Here is a 16290-nt window from a genome sequence, read left to right on the forward strand (position 1 = left end):
AGACTTTGAGCCCTCTGGGGGACAGGGACTGTGTCCGGCCTGATTTGCTTGCATCACTTCAGCACTTAGTACAGTGCCTGGCAGGTAGTAAGCGCTCGACAAATACCATCATCATCATTATTATTATTACTATTATTATCATCCCTCTCTCCAGCGGGCCAGATAACCCATCTCCCACAGACCACCGAGAGATAAGAAGTCCCCCGGTCTCGTGCTGTTTCCAGTCTGGGGAAGAGATGCAAATAAGATTTGGCAATCACAAAGAAGTCTTAGTGGCATGTTTATTAAACAAACACTCAGTACAGTTTCTCACAACAGCGACAAAATCGCATGAATCTTCACTACTCTAAATCTTCCTTACGAAGGAAGAAAGAGCAGGGTGGCCAGCTGGATGGATGGATGGACGGATGGATGGACGGATGGATAGACGGATGGATGGATAGATTGATGTGAGATCTTTTCTTTCCGTGGCTACGTGGGCTACAACGGCCTCACTCAATTTTCCTCCGCCTCTGTTTTCATTTTCTTCAATTCCTCTCTTGCCAAATGGCCCCGGAAAGCCGCCTGGATTTTGGTGGCAGCTTCGTCCTCCCCGTGGTTGACATCGGCCTGGGGTGGCTCCTCCTTGGGAGGAGAAGAGAGGGGAAGCGGTTTCTCATACATCCCATGTTTTCAGTGCAATAAAAATAGACGTACAAGTTACATCGATTTAAAAAGTGCCACCACCCGAGAGGATTTGACATATCAGCACGTCCGTGTGTGCGCCAAATGGCGCATGCCAGAATAGCAGGCATTTTGTTTTGTCACTTTTCATCATGACATTGCGGCCCCCCAAATAATCATTGCCAAGTAAGGTGGTGTGTTTTTTTTCCTTTTTCTTTCCAGAACGGCTCTGGATTAACTCTTAGTTTCGGGGGCAAGAAACTTTCAGGGAAACAAATCATGGCAAATGAAGCCCAGGAGAAAGGTTAGCTGCACATCAAGTAATCACAATTTTAGATAATTTTTTTTCACTTAAGGGGGTCAGTGTTTCACGGCACCTTTTTGTTTTCCTGGACATTTGCCCACTCTTTGAAAATAGGAGTCTATTCAGTAGCATCTGTGGCTAAGGGCACAAGCTTGGAAAGACAATGGGCCACTCTGTAATCTGGGGAGGGAGGGAGGTTTCTCCACAATTTGGGAATTGGGGAAACAGTAAGCAGCATGACTTAGCAGATAGAGCCCAAGCCCGGGATTCAGAAGAACGTGGGTTCTAATTCCGGCTCCGCCACTTCTCTGCTGCGTGACCTCAGGAAAGTCACTTCCCTTTTCTATGCCTCAGTTCCCTCATCTTCAATTATAATTCTATAATTCTATTTATTTATATTGATGCCTGTTTACTTTTTACTGTTTACGACCGCCCAGTGAAGAGACAACCCCTGCCCAGCGGACGTGGTTTGATTTAGCCCTTCGCCGGGGCTCCGGACTGAGAGACCAAAACTGGGATGTGCAGAGTCAGAGACAACAGCCTGCCTAACTCTTTCCCCAGAAAATACAAACCACCAGGAGAGAGTCACTTACCAAAGGTGTGATCTCGGCCTCTTCTTTCACTGAGGCTGCAGATGTGACCTTCTCAGGCTCCCCCGGGGTCGCCTCCTTAGAGAGAGGAGAGGGAAGAGATGGGAGACGGGGGCGGGGACGAGGCTATCATTGACAGGCAGTTCCTGGATGCCTTGCAAATAGTGAGGACTGGCTGGATGGAGCTGCTGGGTCAATCAATCAATGGTATTTATTGAGTGCCTACTATGCGCAGAGCACTGTATTAAGCGCTTGGGAGAGTACGACAGATTTAGCAGACGTGTTTCCAGCCCATATCGAGCTTATAGCGTAGAGGGGGAGACAGACATTAATATCAATTAATAAGGCATTTAGAATATCAAATTTATATTCACACATGTGGAACACCGGATGAGGGGAAACGGTATCCTGATAGCTCCCCGGGGCCCGATTTGTGTGTATCCACCCCAGAGCTCAGTACAGTGCCTGGCACATAGTAGGAAACTTAGGAAATGGGCAAGTCACTTAACTTCTCTGGGCCTCAGTTCCCTCATCTGTAAAATGGGGATTAAGACTGTGAGCCCCCCGTGGGACAATCTGATCACCTTGTAATCTCCCCAGTGCTTAGAACAGTGCTTTGCACATAGTAAGTGCTTAATAAATGCCATTGTTGTTATTATTATTATTAAATACCACCGTTATTATTATTATTATTATTGTGTCAAGCTCCTTCCACTGTGCCCCCGTGTGGACTGCAGGGGAACCTGAGAAACAGTGTGATTCAATGGATACAGCACAGGCCCAGGAGTCAGAAGGACTTGAGTTCTAATCCTACTCTACCTCGTCCACTGTCTGACCTGGGGCAATTCATTTTACTTTTCTGGGCCCCAGTTACCTCATCTGTAAAATGGGGATTGAGACTGTGAGCCCCACATTGGATAGGGACTGTATCCAACTCGATTTGCTTGTATCCACTCCGAGCTTAGTACGGAGCCTGGCACATAGTAAGTGCTTAACAAATACCATCATCATCATGATTATTGTTATTATTAGTATTGAGCCACTCCCTACTGGGTTCTTCTATTTCTCCTCCATTGGCGGGAGGGGGGGACCAAATACAGGTCCCTGTATGAGTCTGTTTATTATTATATTGTACTCTCCTGAGTGCTTAGTACAGCGCTCCGTAAATACGATTGACTGACTGAGTCCAGCTCCCCAGCAGGCCATCTGGATCCTCCTCTGGCCTGGCCTCCTGGCCAAAAGGAGACGGGCCAAGCCAACTCCGTTGGAAGCAGTGTTGCCTAGTGGATAGAGCACAGGCCTAGGAATCACGCACAAGCCTGTCCTGTAGACTGTGAGCTTGCTGTGGGCAGGGAATGGTTCTACCTATTCTGTTACATTGTACTCTCCCACGCGCTTAGTTCAGTGCCCTGCACCCAGTAAGCACTCAGTAAATATGATCGATTGATTTATGATCTGGGTTCCCATCCCAACTCCACCGCTTGTCTGCTGTGTGACCTTGGGCAAATCTCCCTGTGCCTCAGTTCCCTGATCTGTAAAGTGGGGATTAAATCCTGCTGCTTCCAACTTAGACCGTGAGCTCCATGTGAATCAGGGACTGTGGCAACCTGATTGTAGGCCACAGTCCTCCCTCCCTCCCTCCTCAGGTCCGACAATGACTCTCCCTGCCTTCAAAGCCTTATTGAAGGTACATCTCCTCCAAGAGGCCTTCCCTGACTCAGTCCTCCTTTCCTCTTTTCCCACTCCCTTTTGTGTCACCCTCACTTACTCCCTTTGTTCATAATAATGATGGTATTTGTTAAGCGCTTACTGTGTGCAAAGCACTGTTCTAAGCTCTGGCCCCCTCCCAGCCCCACAGCTCTTATGGCCATATCTGTCATTTATTGATTTATATTAATGTCTGTCTCCCCATATAAATTGTACGCTCACTGAAGGCAGGGAATGTGTCTGTTTACTTTCGTAGTCTCACAATGCTTAGTACAGTGCTCTACCCACAGTAAGAGTTCAATAAATGTGATTGACTGACTGTCTTGACTCTACCCCAGCACTTAGTACGGTGCTTAGTACATGGTAAGAGCTTAACAAGTGACATTGGGGGAAAAAAAAAAACCACATGTCCACATGGAGCCCATGTTTATTCCACTGGGGAATCCAGCAGGCATCCATCAAAGCCCAGGTTCACTCATGCCACGATTTGGCTGTGAAATTCCGGTGCCTTGTGGGCACGGGTGCCTAGGATGCCAAAGCTTCCCACGGCGGCCAGCACCATCTCTACCACATGGCCGGTTCTTGTTTACGAGCTCTGGGCCCTTCCAGAGCTGGGTTTCTGGCCAGGAAAATGCACAGTGTCATCGTCAACCTTTTAGTTGGGATTAATGAAGCAATTCCACCAACATTCCTGGGTTCCCGGATGGTCCTCGTGCAGAACCACCAGGCGGGGAGAGGGAGGGAATTCAGGAAGCAGAGCCAAGGTCAGGGGACCACCCCCACCCCCGCCCCCGCCCTGCGCCCACGCTCAACCTTAAACGCCTGGTTGTTGTAGAAGCGATCGTCTGCTTTAGCCCCCCATTCTGCTGGATCTAAGTTGGATTCTGAAAACGAAAAGGCATTTCGGAATTATTGGGAGCTCATTCAGACTCCTTGGTACAACAACAGTCCTTTCCCTGATCCAGTCTTGGCTATCATGATTATACGTTGGCTCAAGTCTCACCATTCTGGTTGAAAATATTTTTAGGCCTGTCTTCCGAAAGAGTTTAAGCCCCTTGTGGGCAGGGAATGTGTCACTGTTATTCTGTACTTCCCAAGCACCTAGTACAGTGCACCGCACCAAGTGGTGCCCAATAAATGCAAGTGGCCAAGTGGCCAAACCACACGAGCCCATACAGCACGGCAGTGTCTGCATTCTCTTGTTAAATGGCAGGGGAAAAGGCCGGGGGACTGAGGATGTTGAGATAGTAATAATAATTATTATTATGGTGCTTGTTAAGCACTTACTACATGCCAAGCACTGGTCTAAGCACTGGGGTAGACACAAGGTAAGCAGGTTGGACACAATCCCTGCCCCACATAGGGCTAACACTCTTCATCCCCTTTTTCCAGATGAGGTAACTGAGGCCCAGAGAAGTGAAGTGACTTGTCCACGGTCACACAGCAGACAAGTGGTTGAGCCGGAATTAGAACCCAGATCCTTCTGACACCCAGGCCTGGGTTCTTTCCCTAAACCACGGAGCAGAGGATTGCTTTTTTATGGTGTTATGTATTCCCTTTGGCTCAAGTTGCAGCAAAGCCAAACTGGTGGGGGGTGCTTAGGTGCCCCTGGGATGTGGGTCCAACTGGTGCACATTACTTATGTCCCTCCCTGCTGCCCTGATCCTGCCCCTGCACCACCCTGCCCCACTTGGCCTGGGCAGTCTACAGCCCGTGCATTCAGAGTGCTATCAGATGGCACCCACCCAGGCTTCCTTCGCTCACAACGGCTCCCTTCCTGGGGCCTCTGGGCGCCCATAATCCACCCCTTTCTATTGGCCCCAATAAAAGCTGTTCCAGCTTTCATGGCTCCCAGTGGGTGCACTGCAATTCCCTCTCACTTGAGCTTTCTTAGAAATGAGTCTAGAAATAGCCACACTGCAGAGCCTTTAGTGGCGAACAGGATCCGAGACCCATTTCCCGGGGGCCGTGGGAGGTCCAGGTGACTTCGGGCCAGCTTGCTGGGCTCCCCAAGGGGTCCCGGGGGGACCACCACAGACTTCACCCGACTTTCTCTTTCTATCACTGTTTGCGGGGTCTCGTCCTGAGCCTTCTCAGGACCTCTGAGACAGCCCTCTGGAGACCCTGAGGTTTATTAGCACAGCCTTTAATCTTAATGATGATCGCCAGGACAGCTTCATGCTCATATTGCCCATTTACTTCTATGTCTGTCTCCCCCCTCTAGACAGTGGGCTCGTTGTGGGCAGGGAATGTGTCTGTTTATTGTTCTATTATACTCTCCCAAGTGCTTAGTACAGTGCTGTGCTCACAGTAGGCACTCGACAAATAAGATCGAATGAATGACTACTTCTCTCTATGACACGCTATCAAAAGATGGCCCCGTCCTAAAGGACAGAGAATGGATGTACAGGAACAACCCAAGCATGAGGTTGGACATTGGTGTCTCCTATTTTAAAATAATAATAAAAGTAGACATCAAGATAATAATAATAATAATTATTATGGTACTTGTTAAAGCACTTAATATGTGTCAAGCACTGTTCTAAGCACTGGGGTAGATACAAATTAATCAGGTCAGACACAGTCCGTGTCCCACATGGGGCTCACACTCTTGTCCCCACTTTAAAAAGAAGTAACTGAGCCACAGAGAAGTTAAGTGACTTGCCCAAGGTCACACAGCAGACAAATGGCAGGGCTGGGATTGGAAGCCAGGCCCTTCCAACCCCCAGGCCCGTCCTCTACCCACTAAGCCAAGCTGCTTCTCAGATGGGCCAGCCTCAGGCCTCATCCATCAATCAATCCATGTATTTATTGAGTGCTTACTATGTGCACGGCACAGTACTAAGCACTTGGGAGAGTACAATACAATAGAATTAGCAAACAAGTTCTCTGCCCATAATGAGCTTCAGTCATGTCCTCTTGGCCCTCATTTCATTCATTCATTCAATCGTATTTCCTCTTCTCTCACTCCTTTCTGCGTCACCCTTGCACTTGGATTTGCTCTCTTTATTCACCCCTCCCTCAGCCCCACAGCACTTATGTCTATAACCGTAATTTATTCATTTGCATTTATGTCTGTTTCCCCCTCTAGACTGTCAGCTCGTTGTGGGCAGGGAACTGGTCTACCAGCTCCATTATATTGTACTCTTCAAGTGCTTAGTACAGTGTTCTCCGCAATGTAAGTGCTTAGTGAGTACCGCTGGTTGATTTATTGATTGATTGGTCCAGTCAGGAAGATTCCAGACTGAGAATTTGAGTGAAGGAGCCCAGTGGGTGATCAGATGGGCTGTGGGCAAGGTGCCCATGAAGGTCTTTTCACATACCAAGCCCACTTATATCTGAAGAGACCGCAGCTTGGCATTGACACTGTGCTGGAATACCACGACCCAAACCCACAGTTCACAGCCGCCATCCCATCAACCTATCTCAGTTTGGGGGGAGTCTCGGAGGGGCTGTTTTCGGAAGGTGGGAAGAAGACAGTGGAATGACTACCAACTCTGTTACACTGTCATAGTGTACTCTCCCAGGTGCTTAATTCAGTGCTCTGCACCTAGTAAGCGCTCAATAAATAGCACTGATTGATTGACCAGCCAATAGGAAGGGTGGAAAGAGAAGAGCAGAGAAGTCTGCTGTGAGAGTCAGTTTCTTTCCTAGTTATACTAGACCATGTGACTACTCTGGTTCATTCACTTCTTGGAGGATGTTTCTTAATTATACAACTGCCAGAAGTGGGACTTCATTGATCCATCTAGTAGTCAGCTGGACTGATCAAACACCTATGGGAATAGGGTTGTGTACTAAATACTTGGGGACACCACAGAATTAGTAGGAATGACCCTGCCCACAATGAGTTTACAAGGAATCAATTGTAATAATAAAAATGATGGCATTTAAGTGCTTACTGTGTGCCAGGCACTGTACTTAGCACTGGGATGGATTCCAGCAAATCAAGTTGGATACAGTCCCTATCCCACATGGGGCTCACAGTCTCAATCCCCATTTTACAGATGAGGTAATGGAGGCCCAGAGAAGTGAAGTGACTTGCCCAAGGTCACACAGCAGACAAGCGGGGTAGCCGGAATTAGAACCCATGACCTTCTGATTCCCAAGTCCCTGTTCTATCGACAGTGCTGCTTCTCAATTGTTTTGAGCGCTAAATGTCTGCAGAGCCCTGCACTAAGTGCTTGGGAGAGTACAATATAGCAGAGTTGGTAGACCCATTCCCTGAGTAATAATAATAATAATGATAATGATAGCATTTATTAAGCGCTTACTATGTGCAAAGCACTGTTCTAAGCTCTGGGGGGGGATACAAGGTGATCAGGTTGTCCCGCGTGGGGCTCACAGTCTTCATCCCCATTTTACAGATGAGGTAACTGAGGCACAGAGAAGTGAAGTGACTTGCCCAAAGTCACACAGCTGGCAATTGGTAGAGCCGGGATTTGAACCCATGACCTCTGACTCCAAAGCCCGGGCTCTTTCCACTGAGCCACGCTGCTTCTCTGAGTACAAGGAGCTAATAGTCTAGGAGAATCTAGCAGGAGAGATGGACACTAAAATAAATTACACAAAGGAGGAAGCAATAGAGTAAAAAGATGGGTAGAAAAGTGCTGTAGGAGGTGTGAGCCCCTACCTGCTTAAGAAGTGCTGAAGTGGTAGGTGTGGAGAGATTAAAAATAAATCAAGGAGGCCCTCCTGGAGGAGATGAGCTTCCAGGAAGGCTCATGTGCTCAGCTCCAGAGCTCTTCTGTGGCATTTTTAAATGAAATCTTATTCTGCGGGGTCGGAGAAGGGGTTCCCAAGAGAAGGTGCTGGGAAATGCCCTTTGACAGGCATTAAAGTTGGGGGGGGGGTGGAAATGAATGAATGAATGAATGAATGGAATGGAATGAATGAATGAAAGGGAATAAAGGAACATTCCCCGCCCTTTATTTTTAAACCATTTAAACATTGCTTTTGCCCACTGTCTGGTGATGGAAAGGTGGGCTAATACTTTAAAACCATCAATCTGGATTGCTTTCATTACTGAGAACAATGACTCATGTTTTTGTAATAGAAAGCATATTATTTCTAAAATTAAATACTGATTTTGCATAGCTTGGGTTTGTAAAGTTAGCACTATATTGTCAGAGTTAATAGTCAATGCTCGTATCCTCCTTTTATTCAAAAAGAAACCCAAGATTTTTATCTAGCAATTTTCCATAATAGAGTTGTCCTTTGGTACTGAGAAGTAGCATGGCCTAGTGGATAGAGCTTAGTCCTTCGTGTCGGATGGACCTGGATTCTAATTCCAGCTCCACCACTTGTCTGCTGTGTGACCTTGGGCAAGTCACTTCACTTCTGCTCCACCCTCAACCCAACAGCACCTATGTGCATGTCTTTAAATTATATATTATAAATTCATATCAATGCCCATCTCCCCCTCTAGACTATAACTCTTTGTGGGCAAGGAACACACCTGCCAACTCTGCCATATCGTATTCTCCCAAGTGTTAGTGAGCACCCAACAAATACCATTGATCATTATCTAGTACAGTGCCTGGCACGTAGTAAGCGCTTAACAAATATTCAAAAAAAAAAAGATGACATCGCTGGGGAAAGTGTGAGTGACTTTGATATCAAAATATAAGTGGAGCAGTGAGCTCACAGCTGGATCAGTGAAGGCTGGGATGGGGAAAACTGGTTCATTCCCTCTGTGTTGACTGCCCTATGGGGTACCCACTGAGGCACCCAACTGGTATTTTAGGCCCGAATGATCTGGTTGGGCTGTCTAGCCAGAGGAATCCATCCAGATAACTGCTTAATCTTCTGCTTCTCCATAGCGATGCTTACTGTGTATTCTTCCCAACACTTAGTAAGGGTTTGGAACTTGGTAGGTGCCCGATATCTCCTTGGATTTCTGAACCCTAAAAGACTGGAAATACCAGGGAAGCCCAGGCAGTGAGCTTGCATCCCTTGCACCTTGGAAAGGGGCAGCAGGGAAGACAGGATTAGGACTAGATGGGTGCATGGAATGAGCCCCCAGAATTAAAACCTTCAACCTGGGTGCCGTCTGCTATATTTTTACTAAAACCTAAGATCGGCCCTTTACTCCTCAGCTGCCTTAAACCAGTTTGTTATCCCGACTAGGAATGGGAGAGGTTTCTATCTCAACTGAGGGGAAGGTTTTTTAGGTACATAATGGTCCTCGGTAGCATTGCTAAAGACAGTGACAGTTGCCTGTTGCTACGGCTGGGACAGTTCCCTGACACACTGGTGGCTTTGCTGGCACTGTTCTCCATATTGATCTGCCACATTGGCCCTTTAGGAGCTTGAGGCTTAGAAACACTTCTCTCTCTAATGCCACACGGAAGACAGGTCTGTCGGTTGCCAGTGCCTGCCCGAATTTAGCGGATGATTGTCTGAGGCTGCACTTCAGCAGCATCCTTAGAGCATTCCTCTCATCACCCTTGGCTTCCGGTCACCCCTTTGTACCAACGATATTCTCCAAAGGTCAGGCCGGAGGGACACCAGCTCAAAACTGGCCACCAAAGGACAGCAGTCCCTGTTCCTTTTCTTTCACCTTTTCTTTTTTGAGGATGGGAAAGAATCTGAAACCCTCTTGGCAGTCCTCCAGTGTTCCCTAGGTGGAGGAAAACTTAGGTAGCACATCCTCTTCAAGCTGTGCCCATCAATCACTAGAATGTACTGAGTGTTCAGAGCACTGAATTAGATCTTTGGGAGAGTGCAACAGAATTAGAAGGTACAATTTCTGTCCTCAAGTAGCTTACAGTCCAGCTAGGGAGGCCAAAACCAAAGAATTTACAGATTGGAGAAGGGGAGAGAGAAATGGCAATGTGGATGGATAACTCTGTAAACGGTAGGAGGATGGTTTTGGAGCATGGGGTGCCAGTGGCAGCTGGTTCATCAGGTTTATGGGAGATGCCATTTTTATGACTTTGACCTGACAGGCGACTTCCTCAGCAGTGATGCCAACGATTCATTGTATAAGTCGGGGGGTGGGGGGCAGAAAAGGGGCAGAGATTTTCGGGGGGCAATGAGGACTGGGATGGGACAGAGTGGCAGGGTGAACAGGCCAGCTGGCTGCCACTTTGGGTCCTTTCAGGCCTGGATAGGAAACTCTCAGATTTCACCAGAGACCTACCAGCCTCACTCACAAAGCTTAGGGGGAAGGAAGATGGGGGGAGAATGGGACGACTATCGTCTCCATGAAGTGGCACCTTTTTTCCCTCATTAGCTGGGACAGGCGCCATGCTATCCATTGCATGTTGGTAGGTTTCCTAGGCTTTGCAGGGCCTCATCTTCATTTTTACAAAACATAGGAGTGGCAGGGAAGCAGCCTGGTCAAGTGATTAGAGCACAGTCCTTAGAGTCCAAAGTTCATGGGTTCCAATCCCAGCCCTGCCACTTGTCTGCTGTGTGACCTTGGGCAAGTCACTTCACTTCTCTATGCCTCAGTTCTCTCACCTGCCAAATGGGGATTAAGACTGTGATTCCCCTGTGGGACAGGGACTGTGTTCAACGTGATGACCAGGTGAAATAATAATAATAACTGTGACATTTGTTAAGCACTTACTGTGTGCCAGGTACTGTACTAAGTGCTGGAGTGAATACAAGAAAAACAGGTTGGACATAGTCCCTGTACCACATCAGGCTCTCAGTTTCAAAAATCCCTATTTTGCAGATGAGGTAACTGAGGCACAGAGAAGTGAAGTGACTTGCCTAAAGTCACACAGCAGACAAGTGGCAGAGCTGGGATTAGAACCCATGACCTTCTGATTCCCAGGCTCGTGATCTATCCACTTTACCATGCTGCTCTGCCACTGGTCTGCTGTGTGACCTTGGTCAAGTCACTTCACTTCTCTGGGCCTCAGTTATCTCATCTAAAACTATAACGGGGATTGAGACAATGAGCCCTACATGGGGTAAGGACAGTGTCCAACCCTATTTGCTTGTAAACACCCCAGCGCTTCGTACAGTGCCTGGCACATAGGAAGCTCTTAACAAATTCCATAATTATTATTACTATTATTGGTCTCTGTGCCTCAGTTACCTCATCTGTAAAATGGGGATTAAGACTGTGAGCTCCTTGTGAGACAGGGACTGTGTCCAACCCGATTTGCTTGTATTCTCCCCAGCGCTTAGAACAGTGCCTGGCACATAGTAAGCACTTAGCAAATACCACAATTACTATTATTATTACTGACCCTCTGGCTCAATGGGTCTCTTCAAAGTAACACCAGCCTTAGTACAAGAAAGAGTGTGTTGGAAGTGTCAGAGTGCAATACTGTCAATCTACTGGTTGGCTACTATTTTTAAAAACCTGTCTAAAACAACGTCCGTTTTCTTACTCTCTCTTTTCTCTAGAAGGGCCTCAAAATAGGCTGCTGCAAAGGCTGGAATGTTGTCCGGCTGCTCCTTCAGAATCTCCCGGGTCAGCCCTTCGAGCACATTTCCAAATCCTTGAGGAATACGGTATTGGGTGTTGGAGAATGGAACCGACATCTTCAGAAGGAAGAGGTCTGTGACACCTAGAGAGAGCACAGTCTTTAAATCTTCCACCGGGCCACGCCTGCTCATCTTTGACTTCCGGGGCCCAAACACCACAGCTTGGCAGTGCCTCTCACGGCCCAGTCAGCATTTTCCTCCCCTCGCCTCCCCCCAGCCCCTCTCTCTTGGGAGGGGTAAAGTTGGCACTAAAAGTCCGGTCCGTCTACCATACTGTGGTCCTAGGATTTCTTTGGGCCTCGATTTTTCCGTCTGTAAAAGGGGGGAATAATCCCCGCCCCTCTCCTAACTCCAAGGAAAGGAGGTTGGATGCTAAACGTATCGAAGGAACGTGGTGAGGGTGAGAAACAACTCGAGAATTATAAATAGGTGCATAAGCCAGAAATGGAAATGGATCTGGAGCTGGAATAAGGTCCCGCCTGAGGCAAGGGCTTGTAGGAACTAGGACATATTTTAGAATAACAATAAAAAACTCCTTCTTTTCAAGGCTTTCCTGGATGGATTTCACTCTCAGGTTTTGGAGGGGCATCGTGCCAGCCTACAGCTGTGGAGGCAGATGGCACTCCTGGGGCCCTTGGTACCAAAGCCCGGGCTCAAATTTGGCTCAGATAAGTAGCTGAGCCCACTGAAGACCACTGCCTAGGGAAGGGGCAGCCTCCCGTCTCCCCCAGTTTCCAAACTCAAGAGTTTGGGGTGACGATGACTGTTAGTTCTCTCCATTCTTGTGGGTTCCACCTCCTCCATCGGGGGAGAGAGGAGAGATCTGATCTTCCAGAGAAGGTAGGGGAATTCAATTGGCACCTGGTGTGCTGAGGCCTCCCTGGGTGTTGGGGTCCAAAGGGATGGACGGGGGTGAGGGGTTCCTGGGATTCTGAGAGTCGTGGGAGGTGGGGAAAGTGTCGGGAAAGGGGGAGGAGGGAAGGGTCAGCGAGGCCTAGGGGTCCAGTCAACCAGGGCAAGGACCGGGTTGCTGACGGCCAGCCAGCATCCCCCCGCTGGGGTGGGGGTCACCGAACTCTCATTCATTTATTCATTCATATTTATTGAGCACTGTACTGAGCGCTTGGTGGGAAGTACAAATTGGCAACATATAAATATGTTCCCTACCCAACAACGGGCTCACAGTCTAGAAGGAGGAAAAAGACAACAAAACAAAACAAATAGACAGGTGTCAACACCATCAAAATAGATAAGTAGAATTATAGCTATATACACATCATTATAGCTATGTACACACTCATTCATTCAGTAGTATTTATTGAGGGCTTCCTGTGTGTAGAGCACTGTGCTGCACGCTTGGAGAGTATCATTCGGTGACAAATAGAGACCATCCCTACCCAGCAACGGGCTCACAGTCTAGGCTGTCAACTTTCAGGCCCGTCCTGGGGAGCCCTCGCCCCTATTGGAGGCCGGTCCGGGGGTCAGAGGGAGAGGCCGGGGGTCTGAGGCCTTGCGGTGGGAGGAGGCTGGGCAGGGGCTGGGAAGGGGCTGGGGCTGGGAAGGGGCAGGGTTAGGGGCTGGAGCAGAGGCAGGGGCTGGGAAGGGGCAGGGTTAGGGGCTGGAGCAGAGGCAGGGAAGGGGCAGGACTGGGCAGGGGCTGGGAAGGGGCAGGATTAGGGGCTGGAGTAGGGGCAGGGAAGGGGCAAGGGCTGGGAAGGGGCAGGATTAGGGGCTGGAGCAGAGGCAGGGAAGGGGCAGGACTGGGCAGGGGCTGGGAAGGGGCAGGATTAGGGGCTGGAGTAGGGGCAGGGAAGGGGCAAGGGCTGGGAAGGGGCAGGATTAGGGGCTGGAGCAGGGGCAGGGCAGGGGCTGGGCAGGGGCGGGGGCTAGAAAGGGTCAGGGTTAGGAGCTGGAGCAGGAGCAGGGAAGGGACAGGGCCTGGGAAAGGGCAGGGGCTGGGAAGGGGCAGGGTTAGGGGCTGGAGCAGGGGCAGGGGCTGGGAAGGGGCAGGATTAGGGGCTGGAGCAGGAGCAGGGAAGGGGCAGGGGCTGGGAAGGGCCAGGGCTAGGAGCTGGAGCAGGAGCAGGAGCAGGGAAAGGGCAGGGGCTAGGAAGGGGCAGGGTTAGGGGCTGGAACAGGGGCAGGGGCTGGGAAGGGGCAGGATTAGGGGCTGGAGCAGGAGCAGGGAAGGGGCAGGGGCTGGGAAGGGCCAGGGGCTGGGAAGGGCCAGGGTTAGGAGCTGGAGCAGGAGCAGGAGCAGGGAAAGGGCAGGGGCTGGGAAGGGGCAGGGTTAGGGGCTGGGAAGGGGCAGGGCTGGACAGGGGCTGTGGCTGGGAAGGGTCAGGATTAGGGGCTGGAGCAGGGAAGGGGCAGGGGCTGGGAAGGGGCAGGGTTAGGGGCTGGAGCAGGGGCGGGGGGGGAAGGGACAGGGGTAGAGGGCCAAGCTCCGGATGACCGAATACCTTGCGGGAGGGGACGGTCCTTAGGCCCCGCTCAGCTGGGCGAAGGGCAAGGAGGAGAAGCCGGCCCGAGCGGGACGGGACGGGACGGGACGGGACGGGACGGGACGGGGCCGTCACCTCTTTGATTTTGCGGAGCTGTTGCCGGCGATGCCGCCGGTTCTGGTTGTTTCTTCCCGTTGCCTGGTAACGGTTCCGCGGCGTCCGTCTCCTGGGGGGGGGGGGAGGTGAAACGCTCTGACGCGCCTGCGCACTGTGGCGAAGGAGGGAGCGGCGGGGCGGGGACACAGTAGGCCCCGCCCATATTCGCATGGTCACGCCCACATCCCCGTGGCTCCGCCTACGTCATCCGGGCCCCGCCCCGTCTCCACGGTCACGCCCCCGTCTCCATGGTCACGGCCCCGGCCCCGCCCTCAGTCTCGTGCTGCTCGGGGCGTCCGGGTGTCCCAGGCATGGCGGTCGCGGCCTCGTCGCTTCTCCGTCTTCTTCTTCTCCTCCTCCTCCTCCTCCTCACGGGGCCCGCCTGCACAGCAGGTCAGTCCGGAAGTCCTATTTATTGAGCGCTCCCTGTGTGCAGACCACTGTACTGAGCGCTTGGGAGAGGACACTTTAACCAGGCCGAGTGGAAAGAGCACGGGCCTGGAGGTCAGAGGACCTGACTTCAGTCATTCATTGATTGAGCTCTTACGTCATCATCAATCGTTTTTATTGAGCGCTTACTGTGTGCAGAGCACTGTACGAAGCGCTTGGGAGAGTCCCGTATAATCAGGCCCAGTGGAATGAGCACGGGCTTGGGAGTCACAAGACCTGGTTTAGTCGTTCATGTATTGAGCTCTTACTGTATACAGAACACTGTACTAAGCGCTTGGGAAAGGACACTTTAACCAAGCCTAGTGGAAAGAGCACGGGCCTGGAGGTCAGAGAGTCACAAGACCTGGTTTAGTCATTCATGTATTGAGCTCTTACTGTGTACAGAGCACTGTACTAAGCGCTTGGGAAAGGACACTTTAACCAGGCCTAGTGGAAAGAACACGGGCCTGGAGGGCAGAGGACCTGGCTTCAGTTATTCATTGAGCTCTTACTGTGTGCAGAGCACTGTACTAAGCACTTGGGAGAGTCCAGTATAACCAGGCCTAGTGGAAAGAGCACGGGCCTGGGTGTCAGAGGACCTGGCTTCAGTCATTCATTTATTGAGCCCTTACTGTGTGCAGAGCACTGTACTAAGCGCTTGGGAGAGGACACTTTAACCAGGCCTAGTGGAAAGAGCACGGGCCTGGAGGTCAGAGGACCTGGAATCAGTCATTCATTGACTGAGCTCTTCCTGTGTGCAGAGCACTGTACTAAGTACTTGGGAGAGTCCAGTATAACCAGGCCCAGTGGAATGAGCACGGGCTTGGGAGTCACAAGACCTGGTTTAGTCGTTCATGTATTGAGCTCTTACTGTATACAGAACACTGTACTAAGCGCTTGGGAAAGGACACTTTAACCAAGCCTAGTGGAAAGAGCACGGGCCTGGAGGTCAGAGAGTCACAAGACCTGGTTTAGTCATTCATGTATTGAGCTCTTACTGTGTACAGAGCACTGTACTAAGCGCTTGGGAAAGGACACTTTAACCAGGCCTAGTGGAAAGAACACGGGCCTGGAGGGCAGAGGACCTGGCTTCAGTTATTCATTGAGCTCTTACTGTGTGCAGAGCACTGTACTAAGCACTTGGGAGAGTCCAGTATAACCAGGCCTAGTGGAAAGAGCACGGGCCTGGGTGTCAGAGGACCTGGCTTCAGTCATTCATTTATTGAGCCCTTACTGTGTGCAGAGCACTGTACTAAGCGCTTGGGAGAGGACACTTTAACCAGGCCTAGTGGAAAGAGCACGGGCCTGGAGGTCAGAGGACCTGGAATCAGTCATTCATTGACTGAGCTCTTCCTGTGTGCAGAGCACTGTACTAAGTGCTTGGGAGAGTCCAGTATAACCAGGCCCAGTGGAATGAGCACGGGCTTGGGAGTCACAAGACCTGGTTTAGTCATTCATGTATTGAGCTCTTACTGCGTACAGAGCACTGTACTAAGCTCTTGGGGAAGGACACTTTAACCAGGCCTAGTGGAAAGAGCACGGGCCTCGA

The 16290-nt window shown here is 50.3% G+C and overlaps 2 protein-coding genes across 3 annotated transcripts in view; one reads left to right on the plus strand and one right to left on the minus strand.

Annotated features, from left to right (window-relative positions):
• Nucleotides 1-263: 263 nt before the first annotated feature.
• Nucleotides 264-14381, minus strand: SPA17 (sperm autoantigenic protein 17). 2 transcript variants are annotated; one of them, XM_038753405.1, is made up of 5 exons: nt 14292-14381; nt 11616-11795; nt 4078-4148; nt 1561-1635; nt 264-624 (listed from the first exon to the last, which is right to left on the minus strand). In XM_038753405.1, the coding sequence occupies exons 2-5, from the start codon at nt 11767-11769 to the stop codon at nt 496-498; spliced, it is 429 nt and encodes a 142-aa protein (XP_038609333.1). In that variant the 5' UTR covers nt 11770-11795; nt 14292-14381; the 3' UTR covers nt 264-495. The 2 variants fall into 2 exon arrangements, with proteins under 2 accessions (XP_038609333.1, XP_038609332.1); XM_038753404.1 differs by having other exon boundaries at nt 14175-14301.
• A 225-nt stretch (nt 14382-14606) lies between these two features.
• SIAE (sialic acid acetylesterase) overlaps nt 14607-16290 on the plus strand; it is a 42768-nt gene continuing 41084 nt past the window's right edge. Inside the window, exon 1 of the mRNA XM_038753402.1 lies at nt 14607-14705. Within this exon, the coding sequence (XP_038609330.1) occupies nt 14624-14705 (82 nt within the window). The 5' untranslated portion in view covers nt 14607-14623. The remainder of the gene's footprint in view (nt 14706-16290) is intronic.

Source organism: Tachyglossus aculeatus, chromosome 11 (assembly GCF_015852505.1).
Source record: "Tachyglossus aculeatus isolate mTacAcu1 chromosome 11, mTacAcu1.pri, whole genome shotgun sequence".
NCBI lineage: Eukaryota > Metazoa > Chordata > Mammalia > Monotremata > Tachyglossidae > Tachyglossus > Tachyglossus aculeatus.